The 22,585-nt window shown below is 46.2% G+C and overlaps 3 protein-coding genes across 9 annotated transcripts; 1 reads left to right on the top strand and 2 right to left on the bottom strand.

Annotated features, from left to right (window-relative positions):
* Positions 1–66: 66 nt before the first annotated feature.
* Positions 67–8,089, bottom strand: LOC136747641 (SPRY domain-containing SOCS box protein 3). The gene is made up of 7 exons (XM_066700637.1): positions 7,955–8,089; positions 4,952–5,048; positions 4,745–4,845; positions 3,920–4,109; positions 3,429–3,560; positions 1,294–1,484; positions 67–1,004 (listed from the first exon to the last, which is right to left on the bottom strand). The coding sequence occupies exons 4-7, from the start codon at positions 4,092–4,094 to the stop codon at positions 735–737; spliced, it is 768 nt and encodes a 255-aa protein (XP_066556734.1). The 5' UTR covers positions 4,095–4,109; positions 4,745–4,845; positions 4,952–5,048; positions 7,955–8,089; the 3' UTR covers positions 67–734.
* On the bottom strand, positions 6,032–19,093 carry atg13 (ATG13 autophagy related 13 homolog (S. cerevisiae)). 6 transcript variants are annotated; one of them, XM_066700627.1, is made up of 18 exons: positions 18,906–19,093; positions 18,280–18,360; positions 17,898–17,978; positions 17,314–17,433; positions 16,914–16,960; positions 16,687–16,827; positions 16,413–16,453; positions 16,145–16,265; positions 14,343–14,441; positions 14,109–14,199; positions 12,944–13,042; positions 12,177–12,269; positions 11,566–11,702; positions 11,266–11,386; positions 10,855–10,932; positions 10,602–10,715; positions 9,953–10,081; positions 6,032–9,681 (listed from the first exon to the last, which is right to left on the bottom strand). In XM_066700627.1, exons 2-18 carry the CDS (start codon positions 18,346–18,348, stop codon positions 9,604–9,606), a joined length of 1,659 nt encoding a protein of 552 aa, XP_066556724.1. In that variant the 5' UTR covers positions 18,349–18,360; positions 18,906–19,093; the 3' UTR covers positions 6,032–9,603. The 6 variants fall into 6 exon arrangements, with proteins under 6 accessions (XP_066556724.1, XP_066556726.1, XP_066556727.1 ...); XM_066700629.1 differs by having other exon boundaries at positions 16,169–16,265; XM_066700630.1 differs by lacking the exon at positions 12,944–13,042.
* A 253-nt stretch (positions 19,094–19,346) lies between these two features.
* On the top strand, positions 19,347–22,363 carry harbi1 (harbinger transposase derived 1). 2 transcript variants are annotated; one of them, XM_066700624.1, is made up of 3 exons: positions 19,347–19,527; positions 19,834–20,542; positions 21,507–22,363. In XM_066700624.1, exons 2-3 carry the CDS (start codon positions 19,876–19,878, stop codon positions 21,881–21,883), a joined length of 1,044 nt encoding a protein of 347 aa, XP_066556721.1. In that variant the 5' UTR covers positions 19,347–19,527; positions 19,834–19,875; the 3' UTR covers positions 21,884–22,363. The 2 variants fall into 2 exon arrangements, with proteins under 2 accessions (XP_066556721.1, XP_066556722.1); XM_066700625.1 differs by having other exon boundaries at positions 19,356–19,414.
* The last annotated feature ends 222 nt before the right edge of the window (positions 22,364–22,585 follow it).

The following is a 22,585-nucleotide window of genomic DNA, read 5'->3' as shown; positions in this document are numbered from 1 at the left end:
TTTGATTTGTTATTGTGTTGTCAAAGACTGACTGTGCAGAAAAGGAATTCAAAAACAAACACCCAGTGAAGTTCATCGCTTTTTTATTGTTCCAGAGGTAGATTGTGAAAGTATACATAATACAAAATGTAAATAGTTAATACAAATCCTTTGTTAAATGTACATTGATCACATGCACACACACATATAACATAAATATAGCCTTTAGATTTCTTATTTTCCCCACGGCAGAAATGATTCTTTCATGGAAGATCTAGACTTTCAATTTGTGTTTTTTTAATCAAGATCTCTGTTCCAGTAACATGATTATGTGATTGTGTTAGATTTACAAATGCTGTGAAATCTTATGACCACCTAGGTTTTTTATTTTGTAAATGATGTTCTTTCAAATTTGATCAGCTGATGATGCTGGAACACCTGCAGCTACCAATGCTGGGAGGTAGAAATGAAGGTTATTGGGGTTTGTATGCTGGGTTTGGGGATTTAACTCTTCTCTCTCAGGGGAAGGAGATTTTCTTTGAGCAGACGGGGCCCCAGGGTCCTATAGCCAGCCAGCCAGCTACCAACGTTGTTCGCCAGGCTAGCTGATCTCCTAACAGATACTGGCCTGGTTCCAACAGGTGCTGCATTCCTCTGTGTTGGACCCGGGGCAACAACCATTCAATAAAATGAAAACACCGAGTACTTTAAATACTTAAAAAACGTAAGAACGGAATCTAAAACCGGTGTCCCGCTCACAGCGAAACCACAGAGCCCGAACCCGAGATGAGCCGGCGTTTCTCCCGGGCCTTCTTGGCCACGTGTCCCGTCTCCGCTGCATAGGAGCGCAGCTGCTCTCTCAGGGAAGGGGGCAGGCTGTCGGGGGGCTCCCTCTGTCCCAGCGAGAGGGCGAGGGTCCACAGGCAGCGCTCCTGCAGGGAGGTGAAGCGGAAGGTGCGCAGCCCCAGGAGCAGCTCGGTCTCTGCGGCCGTGGAGCTGGCCAGGGGGTAGAGAGGGACGCCCGCCTGCTCCACACACACCGGGCGATGGGAGGGAGGGAGAGGTAGAGGGTGAGGGAAGATGGAAAGGTAGGCTGGAGGGATATAACTTCATTCTAATGCAATTTAACTTAAAAATTTTGACTAAATATTTTCCTAGACAGAACCTAAATGCAAATACCATTCCACCTGTCACCTGAATCTTTACTAAAACCCTCCCATGTCTAAATCTATTTAATCATTTTCCTCAAACACACAGATGAGGCCCATATCTGTTCTCTTGCTACCAGGTGTTCTTTATCTAAGGTCATGGTACCTCGTGCAGCCCCTGGAAGGCCACTCCCAGGCCAAGTCCGTCCCTGTAGAACTGCAGCGTCCCCGTGTGCAGGTTGAGGAGGACGCCGATCACAGTCATCCTGTCATAGAAGGGCTCTGTGTACTTCTGGCTCTTCCCATCGTGCCAGATGTACCCTTTGTAGGACAAGCCCCAGCTCTCACCGTCCTTCCCTTCAAAGACAGAGGGACACATCCGTCAAACTTGTACCCAACTTCCAAACTGACGCCTGCTCTTGCCAATGAGAAGAACAAGAAAGTGAACAACACACAGAGGAGTGGGGAGATGTCCCACCAACCCACACTGAGAGAGCCAGTGTGAGTTCACAGGAGCAACTGAAAGGCTTTGTTTGGTTTATTTTGTACCATTGGAGGTTCTTGCTTTTCATCTTAAAAGTCAAGGTACACTTAACACGAAGTTGACGTTATATGCAAATGCGATGATGTGTTTGAACTGTGTGAATAAGCCATCGTTTAACACATTGCTTAATAGCTGGAAACACCGTTTCAACAAGAAGGTGGACGTCTCACAGACCTAATGATTTTGTGACGCACTAATCAATACTCCAGTCTTGTCCACCACCAACACAACACAACAGCACTCTCACCCAACAGGGCGGCAGGGAAGCCACACGGTTAATTAAATCAATAGGTTTGTTTATTCTGCAGCCCTTAGACAGAATAATGAGATCAATTGTATGATAAACTTTAAATTACAGTTCCTTTAGTTTTCCTTGAGACTTGCTGCACTGAGCTGCTCAACACATCGAATACTTTTGATAATTATTATAATTACTATCATTAAGAATTATTATGTAGTGGGAAAAAGAAAATAAAAGTAAATTATCTTATTAATTTTCATGTTGTTAATTCAGTTTCATCTATAAAGGAAATAATCAGTTTGTAGTTACTCCTGTCTGGGGGGGCTACTTTAATTGTTAGTTTCCTGGAGTTGTAAGCAGCTATTGGCTTTCGGTTATTCAATCAGCTGAAACAGTTAACCCATCACACTCAGCCCCATTGTTTTAAACCCGCCGGCAGCTTGAGACATATCCATTAATAACTCGGGCACTATTATAGCCAGATCGGACGTTGCTGTGAGGAGATGCTGACTTGCAAAGTAGAGGGAAAAATGTACTCGGGTTCAAGAATTGCCATTTTAAATACATTAATATTATTATTATTAATTTATTAGCTGCCGCCCTTGTCCAGGGGAACTTACAAAATATCAGAGCAATACATACAAAATAAATGTGCTTGTGGCCCTTATAATGGAGAAATGGCCCTTTATAGAAAATGTGTACCACAAAATACTTACCAAACTTTTCCACATAGGCTAGTTTTTTTCAAATGCACATTATTCCATCATTTCTTATGGCATTTTCACCCAACAACCTCTGAAAATTTCAATCTGAGTGGTATTTCAACATAACATTTTCATATCAAGGTTTTCCATAGTCTTTAATGGAGGAAAAAGGTCAAAAAGGTCAAAATTGAAAAAAACAACAACACATTTTTGTTTTTGTGAAAAAACTTGATGGAACTGTAATATAGTTTGTCTAATCACGCTCCACTATCAATTATAGTACAGGTGGTCTAGTTTCGTTTGATAGATGTCACATACCTGTACTCCTTACAATGTCCATATTAAACACTGGCACGTCTAAGAAGTTCCAACCGGGTGAAAATGGGGGGAGTGTAAAGTGTTAAACAGTATCAAAGTTTTGTTTTGGGTTGAGGACTTAAAACAATGTCTCTGATAAACATCTGCTGCCTGCAGAACGCTGACCAGCACCAATCAACACAACAAACACAACGACAACAGTAACGAGCTCAGGTCTGTGTGAATGACAGTGGTAAACTATCTCGTCCAGCTGTGTTTTAACGAGATGTAATCACTTCCGATGGATAAGACTGGAACCTACTATCCGTCGGAAGAGATAAAAAGGCTTCTCCAACTCACATCCTCAGCGCCTCACTGCGAGAGCCGGGCTCCGGGTTCACCTGCACTCGTGTTTTGTAATAAACTGTCTGTTTGAACAGTGATCTCATGCACTGGTTAAGGGCTTTTATTGAACCCGCCGCTGGACTTTAACCAGCCCCCCCACGCTGCCTCACCCAGCAGGTCGATGTACTGGTGGTCCCCGGCGTGCAGCGGCGCTCTCTTGGTCCCGACGCCCACCATGACGGACGTGCCGAACGGCGGCTCCAGGAACTCGATCTCCCAGTAGTGCTCGCCGTGGCTGAAGCCTGCGGACACAGTGTCGGTCAGAGCTACTCTCCCACCGGCCTGCCGCGGTCGAGCAGCTCCCATAGGTCTCTGTTAATCATCGACGGGGTGCCGATTCACAGGAAGTGGACAGCTGGCAGAGGGGAGGGGGTCTCTGGTATCAACAGCATATCAAAAGCTTTATTGTTTTATTGTTATGGGTGACATCTGTCTGTTTTTTGTAAAGTCCACAATTATGGACTATTTAGCTACACATTAATAAGTCCAGTAAAACTTTCCACCTCAAACCAGACAGGTGAAGAGACTGAACTGCCACCACCATAAAACTGGCATCTAAAGAAAACAACGTCCCGCCCCAAACCCGCGCCGGGTGCCTGACCTTTGGTGCCCCTGACGCCGGCCGTGCCCTGGCTTTCCAGGACGGGGTCCACGTGGAAATACACGGCCTTCTGGGAGGACGACAGGACGGCGGCCGGAGACTTGGCCTCCGAGTCCCACGTCCAGGAGTCCTCCTCCACGTGCCTGCCGTGTCGGGGTGGTGCCGGAACAGGCATCACCGGGCCAACTCACTACCAGGCACGGGAGAGTGAAAAGCACACTAAAAAGTTAGTTATAGATATATATATATATACCATTACCATTGTTAATAGAGAGCTGGGGCAGCACTCCCACACAGCAGCAGGATGATTCATTTCCAGGGATTAGCAGCTGCCGGAGCTCCCAGACAACTTACTGGGCGAAGCACAGAGGAAAAACTGCTATTTTCAGATTTTAAAAAGTCACCTGCAGCCATTTAGACTGACCAGAAAATAACAAACCACATATAATGGTTTGAAAACCCCATTACAGATCACAAGAGGATCTCTCCAGCTTCAGAGACAGCACAGAGACGTTACACAGTTTCTGTTTCGGTTTTGTTTGTATGTATTGATATCACAGCAGGCCTGTATACAGCGCATATTGTCAGTAGTATCTTGAACTATATTTACCTGCTCTGTGTAAAGCATGTATTCGTGTTCATGCCCACATAAGTCAAGGACAGGATTATGTAACTTATTTAACTGAGCTTGGCAGATCCTGGAAAGGCTGCTGTGAAAACAGTGCAATACCCAGGTCCGCCAGCAGGGCGAGCAACCGCAACTACAACTACAACGCCTTACTGAGACGTTTAAAACCAACACATTCCCCATTAGTGTGAATATACCTGTCGTCCGAGCCCCTGTCGACTGGCCTCACACTCCCGTCCCTGGCGATGTGCAGTGGTGTTTCCCTCTCCTGTTGAACTGGTCTTGTGATTGTGAAGCTCTTAAAACAAACACACAGTATCATCCCCAGTGTGCAAACAGCTCTGATCGCACAGGCGAGGAGCAGCTGCGGCTCCGCAAAGCTCGGACATCACTACAGTACTTACAGTAAGCAGGTTAGGCGCTGTGCGGGGCTGCTCTGCGCAGTTCTGTGCGCAGTTCTGTGCGGGTCAGACGCGCCGCTGTCTTCAGCAGCTCCGCCACCTTGCCGTGAATAGCAAGGTAAATAAACACGCAGAGCTCATCCAATCACAGGCCACGACTCGCCACACCCCTCCATGCGCTCCCCACACATGAAAACAGTGCAGTGTGTGCGTGTAGTGTCGTGTGTAGTGTTGTGTGTGTGTGTGTAGTGTGTGCATGCGTGCAGTATGTGTGTGGAGGGTGTGTGTGCAGTGCATGCGTGCGTGTGCAGTGTTGTGTGTATATGTGTGTAGTGCACGTGTGTGCAGTGTGTGAGCAGTGTGTAGTGTGTGTAGTGTGTGCGTGTGTAGTGCGCGTGTGTGCAGTGTGTGAGCAGTGTGTGGTGTGTGCAGTGTGTGCGTGTGTAGTGCGCGTGTGTGCAGTGTGTGTGCAGTGTGTGTGCGTGTGTAGTGAACGTGTGTGCAGTGTGTGTGCAGTGTGTGAGCAGTGTGTAGTGTGTGCAGTGTGTGCGTGTGTAGTGCGCGTGTGTGCAGTGTGTGTGCGTATACACCCAGAGCAGGGCCTCCGGTTTACCGGCCCAGTAAAGCAGTGGGTGATGGGCTACTTTTCACTTTTCTTCCCTTCCATGTTGAGCCTGATATATACATATAGATATAGCTATACAGATATTTCCCTGTAATTCTACGCTCTTGACACCCCTTGGCTCAGACTGACCTTTAGCTCAGATGTGTCAAGGCAGTGAGGAGAGCTGCCTCTTTCGACCCCAGGTCCTAAAAACTGCACTTTGGCACATTTAGCACATCGTGTACTTCTTAAAAGGTACTTTTCAAAATCTGAACAAAACTAAACTTAAAAAAAAGAAAAAAAAAAGACATACTTGCCACAGGGTCCACGGCCCACTTTGGGAACTAGTAACCCACCATGTCCATCTGAACTGTGATATAAAAGGTTAAATGCTAAACCCCACTCCTACCCCCGAGGCAATGTGCGTTTTCTCTCCCTGCTCTTGGAGACGTAAGACACAAGTCACAGACAGCCGCGTCTTGGTAAGAACCTTTTTTAATAAGGGTCAGTTATGATACACATAGCAGAGCTCAGCGGCACCGGGGACGTCTCTACACAAAGCCCCCGGGTGCCGAGGTACAACTGATGACACAAGGGATTCGAAAATAAAGCTCTTCATGGCTATTGGGAAACTTCCACGACAACAGCGAGAGATTCTTGGATTTTATTGTCTTTTTTTTTTTTTCTTTTTCTTCTGATGGTTGAAGAGCACTGGTTACAACGCACTTTAGACCGCACGGTGAAACAGAAAAGCAACCCTGGGCAGACTAGCTGGCAACCGCTTTATCTACAACATGTTTAGAGATACATGCAACACCTGGGAGAGCCACGGAGATCTAAGGAAGCTTGTACATCATCTTTGTGAAACCCTGAGGATGCTGGGATGCAGACAGACACGGCTTTAGTCCTTTGCTTCTTTTGAAAATGCATTAAAAACAGCTTAAATGTGAGCAAGACTTACTCGTATATACAGTTAGGAAGGGGGAGTATTATTTAAAGGTGACACAAACTTGTTCGGAACTCCAAATAAAGTATTTTTCTGTCAGTATAATAAAGTGAGAAATGTAGACACACCTGAAACCCTTGAATGTCAGATGCAATGTGCTACGTACGTAGTTTTACAGCCAGAATAATAAATAAAAACACAAATGCATACGTTTTTGTGTTATGAATGTATGCCCCCTGGAAGCTTGTAACACCCGTGCCAGTGGCGGCTGTAGGTCATGTGATCTTTGTGGAAGGAGCAGCTCAGAAATACAGTTGCCTGCTACTCCGTCACAAGGGTTTATTCACTTGCCAGGTTTTTCCCTGTTTAGTTCATTTGCGATGCTGAGCCCCCTTTCCAGAAACAGGAAACAAACAATAAAATAAATCTGAAAAGACTCTCATCCAGCTGACCTAAAGGAAAAGATCAGAGAAGCCTAATCGAGAGACCCAAAAGCCCAATAACAGGACCGCGTCCCCTGCTCCCACTACAGCCTGCTGGCCTGTGCGCGCCGAGAAGCAGAAAAGCAAGTTAGCATGCAGATCACGTGACCAGGAACCCCAGATCACAGCAGAGGGGAGGAGATGTGCTTTTCCAGCTCTCCATCTCCCCGGGGCAGCGGAGCAGGCTGCTAAACACACCATCCTGACATGCAGCTAATTTTTAGCAATAAAGTTTCAACGTTAAATTCCCTTTTTAGGCTAAGACGTAAAGCTAGGTTCGACCCACATTAATTACGAGCTCCTACGATGGCAACTGCTGTAAAAGAAGTTAATAAGAATTAAAAAAATCTTACTACATATAAAGAATCAAAGAAAGAGCGTCTTAAAACAAGGCTATATCTTGTTCTGCAGACTCATGGTCTCTGCTGCGACACTGGTAGTGCATTGGGATACCGGTCACTCACTAACAAGTCATCATGAATTAGATCTGCAGCGGAGCAACGACTCACTGATTGAGCAGCTGCACCCAGAACTCAATCAGACGCCATTATTGCCATTCAAAAGTAACTCACTCTTTTACAGGTAGAGTCCACAAATAAAATAAAGAGTAATAAAGTATCTTTAAACACACAGACCCTTCGTTCACAGCGCCGCTTGTGTGCGTGTGTTTTTTGCTCTGTGCTTAAAAGTGCTTTGCGGTTTACAGTGATATAGAAACACAGTCTGTACAGGCATCGGGAGGAAAGTCAACCTTGTGAAGGAACTGGGCGTGTTTCCATTCTTAATCCTGACACAAAATCTCTTCCAAAGTCTCAGCCACCCTTTCCTCCTGTCAACTCAAAAGGCTTTTCCAAAGCCAGTTTCCACAAGGATATCGATTCATATTTGTTAGAGAAATATACAATGACAGCACAGCTATAAATACAATATATAAAAGAAGGATTTCATAACAAAAGAAAAGAAATGTAACTTACATTCTCTCTCTCTCTTTCATGAAAAGGTTTTTGTATGAATTTGTTGCAACAACAGATCTAAACCAAACTCAATTTACAGATTAGAGGCCTGTGATGCAATCCGGCTAGCACACATTATTCTTTAAATTAGGGATTAAATCACACAGCGCTCAAAATAAACCGCCTGTTACCCGGAGGACCTGCTGGTGAAGTGGAATATCCTGATTGTGTAGCTGCCCCAGGTAAAGCAACAGGGCAGCTCATATTTCACGTGGTTCGTAAAACAACACAACAGGGTGCGTCGCTGCTCCACAGCCGCTACATTTTGGGATCAATTGCACTACATGTATAAATTCACGTGTATCCATTGTACACTGCGTACACATTGACTTTTGGGAGCTTTGGGTTGAAGTGGGAGCTAATGGAAATTCCCAGTTTGTACACCCGGTCATCTACAGGTCTGTCAGAAAAACCGTTGCCTAACAAACATACATATATATTCGGCCTCATCTGGAGTCATGGTTATCCGGCAGATGTCTGGGCTTTTGCTTGGTGCCAAACAGTAACTAATAGTGTAATTCATATTGTCAAGCAAATGCCCATGATTCCCATGTTTAAGGTTGACTTTCCTTTACAACAAAGAGCTGGAAGATCAAACGCAGAAAGAAGAAGCTATAAAAGTATAGTTTCACATTTCCCAACAGAGTATTTCTCCATCTACACATGTACACACTACATGGAATGGGCGAAGCAAAGGCAAGACAGCTTTCCAGAAGATTATCCTTCACTTGGTGGGGACAGGGACAAAAGCTTGCACCGGCCCTCGCCACACAATCAAACGGCAGCGTCACATTATGCTCCACCACGAGGACTCACAGCGATGTAGTGCATTTAGTCACGCTGTGACTCTGCCCACCGGCGCACGACTCCGGGCGAGAATCAAGTCAACTCAAGGGTCGGCTCTCTGTCCTTATAAAGCACGGCTCTACAGAGACCGAATCGTTCTGGACACGAGCCCAAGACCTCTCTTCACACCTTAAAGCGTTCCTACACAGGGGTTTCAACAATAAAACTGCCTTTTCTTTTCCTTCAACCCGATTACAAGTCATAGATAATTTGTTTTGTTACGCAGGAAGGAACAGCCCTGACACATTGTGAAAGTCTATACAGTGTCAGTCTGTAACTCCTGTGTAACTCTAATATTTACATTTAAAAGTACCACTTGACGAGCTGCTGCACAGTGTTCAGAGGGACCCACTTCCATTCTCTTCCCAGATCGTATTTTGCATGAATTGAATGTATTTACTCTTTACAGCTGTGCTTTTAGCTGAACTACTAGTTCACGACTCAAACTGAACACAGTATCGATGGACAAAGCTATGAAGGATCGGATGACATTCGCGCTGATAAATACGAACTGAAATAATTGATCAAGCGGTAATTCATAATAGTCTGTTGTGCTGGAGAGTCTTACAAAATAAATAAGTTAGTTTCTGATGACTGAGAGAAAAAAAAAGGACCCAGCCACCACTTCCCCACAGCAGCAAACAAACAGACGGATACATAAACAAGCCAACCGAGAGTCACACTCCAGTACGGGTCTTGAATCAAGTTTTTTGGCATAAGGTGAGGCGATGGGTCTGGGCGGGTGGAAACGTGCTGCTCTCTTCTTACTGCAGGGTCTCTACGAAAGCGTCGAACTCGTCAATGTTCTTCTCGTACATGGCCAGCTTCTCAGGCAGAGAGTCCTGCGGAGACAGGAAACAGGCCGTGACTCAGTGCCCACTGGCAGCCACTCAAGATCTGGCTTCAATTACCCGAGTGAAAGCAAAACACAGAGGTTCTCGGGCCCCACGGACTCTCCACAGTAATGACCATCATTTCGCGAGCTGCTTGCTCTTGCATCGGGCCAAACGGGAGACATTGTGAACACACTGAGGCAGACACGTCTCCTCCATCTATCTGGGATGGACCCCCAGCGTAATAATATTCATAGGAAACAGAGGAAAGCGGTCTCACCAAGTCCTCGGCCATGGACTGCGCGCTGACGTCGATGGACAGGCTGCTGAGCTGGGGTGGGTTCTGGAACTCGCGGTAGAACGTGCCCAGGTCCATCGGGAGCAGATCGTCCTTGGAGAACGCAGGCTTCTGCAACGGCACGTGTGCCCGACAAGGTCAGCGTGAGTCTGAGGCGTGTGTGTGTGTATGGGTACAATGGGCAGACTTCAGGGGGCTTTCACAGATAGTCCCCTTTAAAGAAGCAAACTTGGTCCTCTTTAAGTTGAAGAAAAAGAGGATCAAGAGAAAAAGGAGCCAGATCTCTTTGCATTCACACTGTCCCAAGCCCTGAAACAGGACCCAGATCTCATCCTGGTCCACTCCGGCTATAAACATATTTATACACTGCTGGTCTGGGTTCCCAAAGAACAAGAGTGTGAATGATAAGTGGACTGAGAGCACATCACAGCTGAAGTGGACCAGAAATAGATCTGGGTCCTCTTTACTGCCTGGAGACCGAACATACAAACAAAGATATTAAGATACAAACAAAAATAACAACTTTCTGGGTGTGTCTGAGAAGACCGATTCATCAGAAGCGAATAAACACGTGCAATAGAAATGCTAGTGACCGACAGGAGTAACGAATACAGGAATTAGCAGGCCTTACAAAGTCCACCATGACGAAGTCGTCCTGCGTCGGGCCGCTGCTGGCGCTGGAGTCCTGGGAGTGCAGGCTGCCCTGCAGGAGGGAGGCCGACTGCGGGGACTCGGGGGGGTTCACCTGGGGAAGAGAGGAACCGAGACCTCAGATCAGCCCTGAGGACTCCTGGGGCTTCGGCACGGTGGTCAGAGAGAAGATGTGATGAACTGGTCAGGCGAGGGGCAGCGATTGTGGATCACGCAGAGGGGCTGTCACTCACCATGAGGTCGTTCTCCTCCAGGTCAAAGGTCTTGGGGGCAAAAGCAGCGAACGGTAAATCCAGACTGGCCGTGGTCACCTGCAGGAAGGACCTTGTCAGACTGGTGACAGGGGTGAGCAGGAACTCAAGGCCAACAGAGCCCCGCAAACTGCTTTAATCACACCCTCCACCTGCGGCAGGTCTTACTGTTCGAACCCTCAGATTCATATGGGATATCATCTCCTGGGATTTACCACAGGGTTATCCCAGCATAATCAACAGAGCTCTGCAAATACTGCAGGTTTATTCAGACGTCTATTTGTATCGGTTACAACGTGAATGAAGAGCCGGTTCACCTGAAATGCTTCAGTGGCCGAACTCACTGGGTCACTGGTAGTTAAAGCACCCACCGGCCCGGTTTCGCTCGCTCACCTGGGTGGCAGGCTTGTTGACAAAGGCCCCCACTTTCCGAGTGAAGGTGGTCTCGAGGAACTCCGGGGGGAAGGCGCTCTTGGGCTCGCTGCTTCGGGACAGAGTCTCCGCCTCCTCTCCACTGCGCAGGGTAACCGTGCCAGACACAACGAGACACCACAGCAGGATTGTTAGTTTTCTACAACCCTTCTCTTCCTGCTCCAAACAAACAGACTTACTACATAACTTCCTTCATTAAAAAAACAACAGCTGTGGCATCTGTGCGAGAGAGAGAGAGTGTGTCTGGAGAGGTGAGCGCACCTGCTGGAGGGCGTGGCGGGGACGTGGTGTTGGGCGTCTTGGGGGGGGCAGGCGGACACTCTGTGCTCAGCCTGGGTCCCATGACAGGGCTGCAGGGGGGTCTGTGGGACGCCGCCCTCCTTCCCCGGGATCATCATCTGGGGACAGAAGAGCACAGACCATCAGCCTCACTCTGTCCTCATCAGCGCCAAGACATTGGAAGCAGTTAACCTGTAATTAAATGTAACACTGACAATCTGATATCATAAAGTTGCAAATGGAGCGGACAAAAAAACAGGAGAAAGAGGGTTGGTGGAGGATTGGAGAAAAAATAAAAAGCAAACCACGCAAATTAAAACACTGGAAGTCCCCCTTTTAAACTGAAACAGCAGACGTCAGCTCTGTGTATAGAGACTCAAAACAGAACAGTTTTTAAAAGGTTTAAACACAACACTAATGCGAGACAGAGTGTCCACTATCTCAGCTCATGGAAAAGAGCCAGAAACACAGTATTACTGCTCCCAGACACGTCAGAACAAGCTCGGCTCCTGGGGAGACGCACGCTCGCCTCGCTAGGACTAGGAGTGGACTGGCACCGACTCGGGTTAGGACTGAACTGTGGTGCTGATTACCTGGTGGGGGTGGGCAGCGTTAAACACGGCGGGGTAGCCAAGTTCGGCGGCTCCGAGCGCGGGAGGTTGATAGGAAAGACGAGAGCTGTAGAGCTAAGAGAGACAGCGAGAGACAGGAAACACAAAGGCTAAAAACATAATTGGGAAAAGGAGGCGGGCAAATGAGTTCAGAGGACAGCACTGGGGGGGAACCGGGGAACGGGAGAGTGGAGTCCCAGTGAAAACCTCGGGGTCACCCTCATCTGTCCAACACACTGCAGCTGTGGGGGGTAGTTTTCTGGGGTGGCTCTTGGATGAGGAAGAGGAAGGTGGCGACATTGTATTGGCCGGGGGGATAAAGTGGCGACTCACTTAGTGTCCTGAAGGACCTGGTTTTGTCCGAGTTGAGTTGCAAGCAGCCAAATCACTCGATCTTAACCAGGGATAATGTTGTTAGGGTTTCTCTTTGTGCAGCAGAGGGGGTTATTGGCAGGTTTAGTGTGCTGTGGGAGTGGACCACACATGGGTTCTTATTATTATTATTATTACCCGAGTTCTTAGCAGACACCCTTATCCATAACATATCACATTATTTTTACATGTGTACATGTGTAGCTGGGTATTTCCTGGAGCAATCTAGGTAAAGTACCTTGCTCAAGGGTACAACAGCAGTGCCTCCCACCTGGGACTGAGCCCACAACCCTCCACTCCAGAGTCCAGAGCCCTAACCACTACTCCACACTGCCACCCTCGTGGGTCTCATGGGTTCTTCCACACAATCCACTCACTTGCTGTGTAAAGGCCAACCCCAGAGTGGGGACCTTCAGAGTGTCCATCGCGGTGGGTTTAGGGGTCTGAGAGTGGGTTTTACTCACAGTGCACACACACTACACACACACACACACACACACACAGAGAGAGAGAGAGAGAGAGAGAGAGGGGAAGACAGAGAGAGAGGGAGGGAGGTGAAAAAGAAAGGAAAACTTATAAAAAGGAAAAGTGAAGAAAAGGACAAGTGCAATCTGGTGGCCTGATCGTCAAAACCTGGACGTGTTGTGTTGAGTATTAAGAGAGATCAGGACATCAGATTGCAGACTATGCAACATTTCTTGTGTGTTTATTTTACTAATGCTGTTGTACTTTTGCATACGCATGCTGTGCTTTACTCAAGTCTTCCTTTAAAGGAATCTGAATTCTGTGGGAAACGATAAACAGAGCGAATTACAACCACTAAGTGCAGCTGTGTGAAATAACATCAAAATCACAAACACACACAACAGGGACGGTGCAGCCGAATTGAACTCGTGAGACAGTCTGACTTGTGTTAATCTGGAGGAGTTTCAAGACGGAAGAAAAGAGAAATTTAAAAACAGATGATGAAACACAAGAAGAGCATCGAACTATCAGTCTACAGCAGTCCAGTGATTGACAGCAGGATAGATAGAAGTCTTTACATCAATTCAATACATTTATCATAATCTGTGGAGACATGCGATTGACCCCTCGCAGTTATGCATTCAAATAGCATCATCTGACGGCTGAAACTCGCCAATAAAAATACAATAACTGACATAACACATTCAGTAATTAATCTGCAGAGACAAATACACTAAATTGCTTATTTCTCTGGTATGATTGCAAGGAGGTACTCTCATATATCCAGAGTAAATACATTCAAAGTAATGAAATGTTTTACAGCGATCTTTGTCACAATAAGGAGGACAGGAGTTGAAACTTCTTACCACAAAGTCTTTTTACTTCCATAATAACAAACAGGTTAATTCCCCTTTTCAATTCCTTGAACCCTGAAAGGACGACTGTGATATTAACTGCCCTGGACTACTAAACCCCTGAAGATGTTGCTCTGGCACCAGTGGGATACCGTATAGAGCGACAGGCATCCATTTTAAATACTCCACGTTGTAACACGCTGCAAAGGGAGCGGCTGGTTACCTGAGAGGGGGGGGAGGTGGAGAAGGACGTCGTGCACACCTCCTGTGAATCCTCCACCCCGCAGTATACGCCATCCTCATCACCGGATGTCCTGGGGTCAAAGACAACAAACCTAATTCACATCACCTGCAGAGGGTCCAACTTGGGGGTCCTCAGCCCCTCTCTCTGCCACCGGCCGCACAGATCGCAGCACAGGGCGATGCCGCAGTCCAGTCACACCCCCGACGCACTCACCTGTAGTTGCACGGGTGCATGGGTCCCATATTGGGGAAGGGCCGGTCCACAAAATGATCGATGATGATGCCCATGATGGCACCAGTCCTCTCGAACTCTCTGGAAACACAAGAGGAGCAACACGGCTTTATTGGGACGGCTGGAGCCGACATGACTGAGCTCGGTCTAAACCTGAGCTATGAAGTGCCTCTTATCCTGGAGCAGGTGAAGTCAACTTGTCCAGAAATGTCTGTCTCTCATGCAAAAATGAATTATTTGGTGCATTTCTTCATTTCATACCAGGAAGTAACTTTCAATTACAAAAACAAAGCAGGCATTCAAACATCCCAACGTCAAGGAAAGTCCCAAACCATCCTATTACTTTAGATTCAGTGATACATTATTTCAAAGGAAAACCCCGTCAAACATGTTTGGAAGCACCTGGAAAAATATATATTAAATAACAAAAACAAACACACAAAAAAAGTCACAAATGTAATCTGCCAGTGAGAGAGAGATAACAGTTTAATGTGGACATCCTGTAAACGCAGCCCTAATTAAGAGTCTTTCATTGTCTTTATCCTCTAATCCACTTTAATAGAATACCCTGTTCCTGACAAACCAAAGGAGGGGAATTAAAATCAGCACCACACTCTCATTAATCCTTGAGAGAGAGGTAATCCTGCCCACAGGTGACCCCTGGAGGTCCAGGAGGAGAGAACAGTCTGAGTGCTTCACCACGGACTCTCTCGGAGGTCAGTCTCTCTAATGGATCACTAAAGGCTTTCAGAACTGACCACTCTGGAGATATACTAGATATACACTGAAGGACCCTTCCCAAAACATGGTCTCATTTTCCATTGCTATACCCCGATACATGTGCTTGGCTGCTGTGACAATATTTATCCTGCGTGCGTTTTCCCAAAAGTCCTCCCTACATCCAGTGAAGTGAGTTTTTGACTAAAACACATTTCAATAATCCCATTACAGTAAACACAGGTACAGTATATAGAGTTCTAATAAGAGCAGATTCCTTTGTTTTAGAGGGGAACCCAGATCCGTATTTATTCATTCATTCATTTCACTTGTAATTGGCCACACGTTCACTAAATCATGTTCGCCTTCACACTGATGGTCTCTGCAGAGATGCTGTACCATCATTCACAGGACAGCAGCCTGAAACACCGTCCAGCTGTTCATAGAATGTTAATTAAACTGTCTGCTACCGCTCCGATTACTGTCCTTTATTTTTTGTACTCTGCCAGAAGTTTGTTTTAACTTGTCAAAGCACTGCACCGGGGTCCGGTTCAATCAGTGTTCGACAAGAACTCTGGCAAGCTTTTAATACACTCGGATATTAACTGTAAGCCATAATGTTTTCTGTATGTGGACTTCACTTCATGCTGCTAATAAAACTGTAATTTCTTAGAACCTCAAGTGCCGTGTGGGATCACTATCTCACACTGTAGCTGATGCGTTTCTCTTCCCTGTCTGTCTGCAAGTAAAGCACACATCTCCCCTTCTGAAGTATTTCCTTAGTGGGCGGGACAGACCCTTGGGGACACGTCTGGCAGCAGATAGTTAAGCATCCAAAAAACTAGGACACGTCCAGACGCTTAAGCCAGTGGAAAGAAACACCTATTTAAGTGTCCGGATGCATCCGCCAGAGGAAAGGGGGCAAAACACTGAGACGACCAAACACAAGTCACACCGGCACAGAATCGATTCACTTTGAAAAACAGTTCCTGTCATGAGGTTAGTGCGTTACACAACACAGGCGTTAGGGAAGGGGGATTAAAGATAAAAAGAAGGTTTTCACTAACGTGGACTGTGCTGGTTTGCAATACCTGGATGACATGAAAGCCAGGTTCGTTCGGTAAGCGCAGGACAGGGTGATGGTTCCTATAGGGGTCCCGACGATGCCAACGCGCACAGTCTGGAAACCTGACAACGCAACACAAGCAGAAGGGGACTTAAGCTTCACAACAGAGGTGACCACCTGTCACTCACAAACGCCTTAGCAATACATTCATGTAGTCTGATCATTTCATCACAGTTCAGTCATTCAGAGTATAAACAAGATGAACGTACCGTCTCCCAGTCCTGCAAGTTGTACCTCACCGAAGTATATCCTGAAAAAAAAAAAAAATTATGAAAAGGACTTCCAGCTTAGAACAATACAGAACTGGGATATATAATAATTATACTCAATATGTTTTGTGAAGATCCCTCACATTGAGATCTGGCCCATAACATTAGCCATCAGCTGCACTGACTTTTTAACACAGGTATTTTTAAATCAGACATATTCGTACATGTGATTAAATAAAACCCTTTCCAAAGGTGTATTGCATTCTATTTTTACCTGTACAGTATGACATAGTCGTGGCCTTGTTTCCGGGACAGCTTGTAGGCCGGAGTCACCCTCGTGATAGCAAGCAATGATTTGAGCAGTAAGGACAGTCTGTTGTAAACCGTATAGGATACTTTAATGTCCTTATCACACCTGCAGAACAATACAAACAGGTCAGCAACTTCGTACATTCTCTGAATTTCTAAGCAGCAGGAAAACTCAAAACAATCCAGACTTACTTCTCATTCATTTCCAAACACCATGTTTCCAGCTCCATAGAATCTCCCTGTGTGAGGAAGTAAGGCTGGTCAGTACGATTAAAAAAATACTTTCTGAATTGCACGTGTACAGTAGTGCCTCATCTTTATGTAACGGCCAAGTCTGGGAGATTACTGCTTTAGCATGTTGTGAACCGTAACGAAAGGCATTACAAAATGACCGTCTACAATTGAAATAGATTACACATTAAATACTGCAAAAGAAAGTACAGATTACATTTCTGCAACTCTGTATGCTGCCTACACACACTGGAAGACACGCATCATCCATTAAAGCAGCATAATGGCTTGACTGCAGGATGGAAGCACTATAGAGGATGTGAGAACCTCTTTTGTGCCGAGTCATTGGAGATCTTCTCACCTCTGAGGTTTTGAGAGAGATTTCCACACACATGGACCTGCCAATTCCCGGAAGCTGTCCGGCCAGCGCCCTCTTAGCCTCATGGGTAACTTCTGGGATATCCTTTATTGCTAGATTGAACTGAAAGATCATAGACATGAAGACACAGGTTTTCTCCTCCTCTTGGAAAAGTAGTCACCCCAATACAAAGTGTTTTCACACTCTCGAGTAAACACATTATATAAATAGTCTGTATAATATATTAAATCGAACACTTAATTGAAGGAGTGGGGATGTTACATAGGATAAGTTGAGATTTGATTTAAAAATAAATGTGTATGGAATGAAATAGTGTTTCATCAATTCATCACCAAGAGGCCTTCATTGACCATATGAGGGGGAGAGAGAGAGATGGAAATGTATACGAACACACATTCACTTTGCACAGTCAACAAGTTTTTAAAGATACCTCATACTAGCATAGCTGCTGCATTACGTTTGTCCTCAGGTCAATATCAACACAGATAACACAGAAGTTAGGGTGACTATTAGACTCCACAATCGCAGGTTTACAGTGACCCGGCTGAGTGGCAGCCTGTACTCACCCAGTCAGAGCCGGTGGGCGAGGACGAAGATCTCGTGCAGATTTTCTCCCCAAGACGAGCTTGAACAATCACCTGCACAGTCTGGGAAAACAAAAACAAAACACTAATTAAGAACAGTGCAACAGTATATGCAGGCACAAATGTCTGAGCACTGCGAAACATGAACTACTGTATTTGGGGCAAAGTACTGTTAGAACAATGCTGCATTTTAGATGATATTTCAATGCATCTTCACTATGGTTACATTAAATTGTGTAAAATCGATAAAATGAATAACTGAATTGGCTTCAGGACTGTTAAAACTTTTGAGTGTAGAGTATGTGCTTAAAAAATGAGTCTCATCCAGCTCCCACCCCCCAAGTCTTCTCCAGCAGGATGGTACCTTTAAGGCAAAGAATTTGATGAACTTGTCCAGATCTTTCTTGTCCTGTGGGCTCAGATCTCCGTCCATTATGAAGGGCAACTTTAAAAATAAGCAAATACACTGGGATCAATGCATGCTGTTAAAATACACAACAGCAGCTGATCGGTACCTAGAGATACGGAGTCCCCGCCCCCCCATCCACAGAATCAACGAGGTGACGTAATATCTCATTTCAATTCATGTTCAGCTGTAGTTCTTCCTCTGAATATTTGTGTTTATCATCATTATAATCACAAAATCTCATTAATACGTGAACGAAAAAAATAATCGATTAATGTAAATCCTAACATATATACAGGACATCCACAAATAATACTACGTAGCAACTAGTTTATTGTGCAAAAATAATCTTTCAATGTAAAGGACCAAACGTAAACAAACAGACTGATGTATTAATTAAACATTCATGTTCCCGTCATTCTGCTGTTGCATCTAAGGGCTATAATAACACGCCGAGAAAGACATATAACTCTAGTTTATCACTAATACAGGGCAAATGAGAAGATTAAAGTTACACCATCAAAACAAGCAGATCGTTATTTATTTACAAGGATGCCTGGACGTTGAAACAACAGGGTACTTACATGTCATTACAAAAAACACGCCTGACAATAATCTATGCTTTCTCTTTTTATTTGAGTGTGTTTGAATTGAAATCCGTCGATAAGGTTTTATGTTGTTTACGCGTGTCGTGCGTTCAAGAAACCAGCAAACCCGCGTCCGCCAGGCGCCCCATTTTCTCTGTTTGTTTTCATCAGGTCGGTGCAAGTAAATGCAGCACAGGGGTAAAGCAAACGCGACTTTCGACATTTTTGTAAGGCGAGCGATCGTTAGCGACTAGGGTCGAATAATTTGACGTCATATCCGTGGTCTATTTGGGTTGTTTTCTTTATTTTTGTATTAATCTGCCGTTAGATTGAAATACTTTCTCCGGCGTTTGTCGAAACTGCGGCGGCGGAACGTACGATATTCACGTTGACGTGCTGACGTCAAGTGGGCGGTGTTACCGATTGCGTCACGCCGTGTAAACAAAACGGCATTAGTTCAGGTGAGGGGGTTTGAGCTCGGTGCGGCGGAACTGTGACGCTGCTGTGTGAGTGTGTGTTTTGCTCAGGCTGGATGGGATCACTGAGCCACATGTCTTAAAATAAACCACATAGATGTATAATAGACGGAGCCACGATGCGTGAGCAGAACTAGCGTGCAGTAAGTGTGTAAATGAACGGTGTTACACTTCTGTTGTGGAGTTACGGCAGGCAGATGGGGATGTGATGCAATGTCGTACGCGTGGTTTTAAAAGACCCAAGTCCGGGTATCCCAACTCGGTTTGTTATATAGCGCCTTTCATTAGGTTGACTTGATCGTATTGAAAACATAAGTCAGCCTGGTGCTTTTTGTGCAGTGCTGTGTTTTGTTTCGTTTTTGAAAGGAAATCGCTTCATTTGTGGTCTAAAGAGGAACAGTAACAGTGTTTATCTATTTGTGTCACTTTTTGTGTTTGCTTTGTCACAGCTCTTGACAGACGGATCATACTTGAGCTCTTCTGCATTTGACATGGCGATCCCCATAGCTGTGCTGGATTGTGACCTTCTACTGTACGGCCGTGGACAGAGGACACTGGACAGGTTTGACATAGAGACTGTCTCTGACGATTTTTTATTGACTACCTTTGGCTTCCCTCGGGAATTCATCTATTATCTGGTGGAAATGCTGGGCGAAACACTGTCCCGCCCCACCCAGAGATCCAGAGCCATCAGCCCTGACGTGCAGATCCTCGCTGCACTGGGATTTTACACCTCGGGGTCCTTCCAGACCCGCATGGGCGACGCCATCGGTATCAGCCAGGCCTCCATGAGCCGTTGCGTCACGAACGTTACCAAGGCGCTGGTGGAAAAGGCTTCGGAGTATATCGGGTTCACCCGGGACGAGGCCACCCAGCAGCATTCCAAAGAGGAGTTCTACCGGGTGGCGGGCATGCCCAACGTCCTCGGGGTGGTGGACTGCGTTCACATCGCCATCAAAGCCCCCAACGCCGAGGACTTGTCCTACGTCAACAGGAGAGGTTTCCACTCCATCAACTGCCAGCTTGTCTGTGACTCCAGGGGCCTTCTGCTCAGTGCCGAGACCCACTGGCCCGGAGGCGTGCAAGACACCGCCATATTCCAGCAGTCCACGGTGAACCGTTACTTTGAGGAGCAGGAGCAGGACGGCTGGTTGCTGGGTGAGCATTGAGTCACACTTTTCTTAATTTGCTAGACTTGGTGTCTGGTCGGGTACTGTAGAGAGACATCTTGCTGTTTCCTCAGACGTTTCTCAATCCTAAACTCTCCATGCACTTCCATTATGCTGCTGCAGGACCTGGCAAGGTTAAGGAACAGAAAATAAGTGATTGTGTGTATTTTTGTGCAACCAACAGCAGTTCAATCTTGTGTCATTTGATGCAATATGTTTATATATCTTGGCACTAAAAGCACCAAAAGTATTTTCTCAGGCCCTCTGCTCTGTGAAGTGCAGCCCAGGTCTTTAACACGCACATATTTAATGCAAGTCTCGTCTCTGTGCATTTAGAACATAAGAACATAAGAAAGTGTACAATCCAGAGGAGGCCATTCGCCCCATCGTGCTCGTTTGGTGTTCATTAATAACTAAGTGATCCAAGGATCCTATCCAGTCTATTTTTGAATGTTCCCAAATTGTCTCTTCAGCCACATCGCTGGGGAGTTTTTTCAGATTGTGACGCCTCTCTGTGTGAAGAAGTGTCTCCTGTTTTCTGTCTTGAATGCCTTGAAGCCCAATTTCCATTTGTGTCCCCGGGTGCGTGTGTCCCTGCTGATCTGGAAAAGCTCCTCTGGTTTGATGTGGTCGATGCCTTTCATGATTTTGAAGACTTGGATCAAGTCCCCACGTAGTCTCCTCTGTTCCAGGGTGAAAAGGTTCAGGTCCTCAGTCTCTCAGTAGGACATTCCCTTCAGACCTGGAATAAGTCTGGTTGCTCTCCTCTGAACTGCCTCTAGAGCAGCGATATCTTTCTTGAAGTGTGGAGCCCAGAACTGTCCACAGTATCCAGATGAGCTCTAACTAGCGCATTGTACAGTCTGAACATCACTGCCCTTGTTCTCAATTCTACACTTTTGACAATATACCCTAACACTCTGTTTGCCTTTTTATTTGTGGATGTCTTGAAGGAGACAACAAGTACCCTCTGAAGAAGTGGCTGATGACGCCGCTGCAGTACCCCGAGACCCAGGCGGAATACCGCTACAATGTGGCGCACACGGCCACGCACGAGATCGTTGACCGCACCTTCCGAGCCATACAGACGCGCTTCCGCTGCCTGGACGGCTCCAAGGGCTACCTGCAGTACTCCCCAGTCAAGTGCGCGCACATCATCCTGGCCTGCTGCGTGCTGCACAACGTGTCCCTGCACACGGGCCTTGACGCCTGGACCTTCGAGCGCACCGAGACGCCGGACCAGTCGGAGGAGGGCTGTGAGCTCATGGACTCCGTCGACTCCGAGGCCTTCCGCATTCGCCAGGAGCTCATACTCAGTCACTTTGGATAGAGCCTCGCCGCCTAACGCTTGACCCCCGAGGAGCCCAGCGCGGCACAGCTGTTGTGAACGCAGGCCTGGGAAAATGGCCTACTTTTTGACCAGACGTGTGACATGTTTGTGACACGTATGTCGCTCTGGGTTGCTCGGGATTTACCTGGTACAGAATTGGAGTGCTTTGTTAATCTTGGTTCATTTCTGAAAACTCAAATGTTTCTCATGGACGGCATCGGTACCTTCCCAATAATTGATTTAATGACGTCCTTCCATTAGAAAGTGTTCAGTGTGGAAGGTGGCTTGTTTTATCCGTTTTTTAATTCTCAGGGCAGTTACTCACCTCTTCATAGGTACGTTTCTGTTAATGCTGCTCTGGTGTAGACACATTCAGACCTCGTTTCCTCACAGGGGGCTGTTCGTAGCTGCTGGAGGGGCAGGGCGGGCTTTCGTGCGGTGCTTGTATCACTGTAATAAAGTTGCTTACCTTTGTTAAAACATGGTGGGAAACAAAGACTCTTTATTTCAATATTCTGGTACACGCAACCCTAACCCTCAGGCGTTCTTTCATCCAGTTGCACAATTTCCACCAGGATACACATGCTAACTGACCTTCCCTGCTACTAACGTGACACCATTATGTACTAACTCTGTTGCAAACTACTCCTAACTAACCTAAGTACTATTACTGAGACTAATCAACAGACTATCACTGACACT

Source organism: Amia ocellicauda, chromosome 4, assembly GCF_036373705.1.
Source record: "Amia ocellicauda isolate fAmiCal2 chromosome 4, fAmiCal2.hap1, whole genome shotgun sequence".
Taxonomy (NCBI): Eukaryota; Metazoa; Chordata; class Actinopteri; order Amiiformes; family Amiidae; genus Amia; species Amia ocellicauda.
This window is presented reverse-complemented; position numbering and strand designations above follow the sequence as displayed.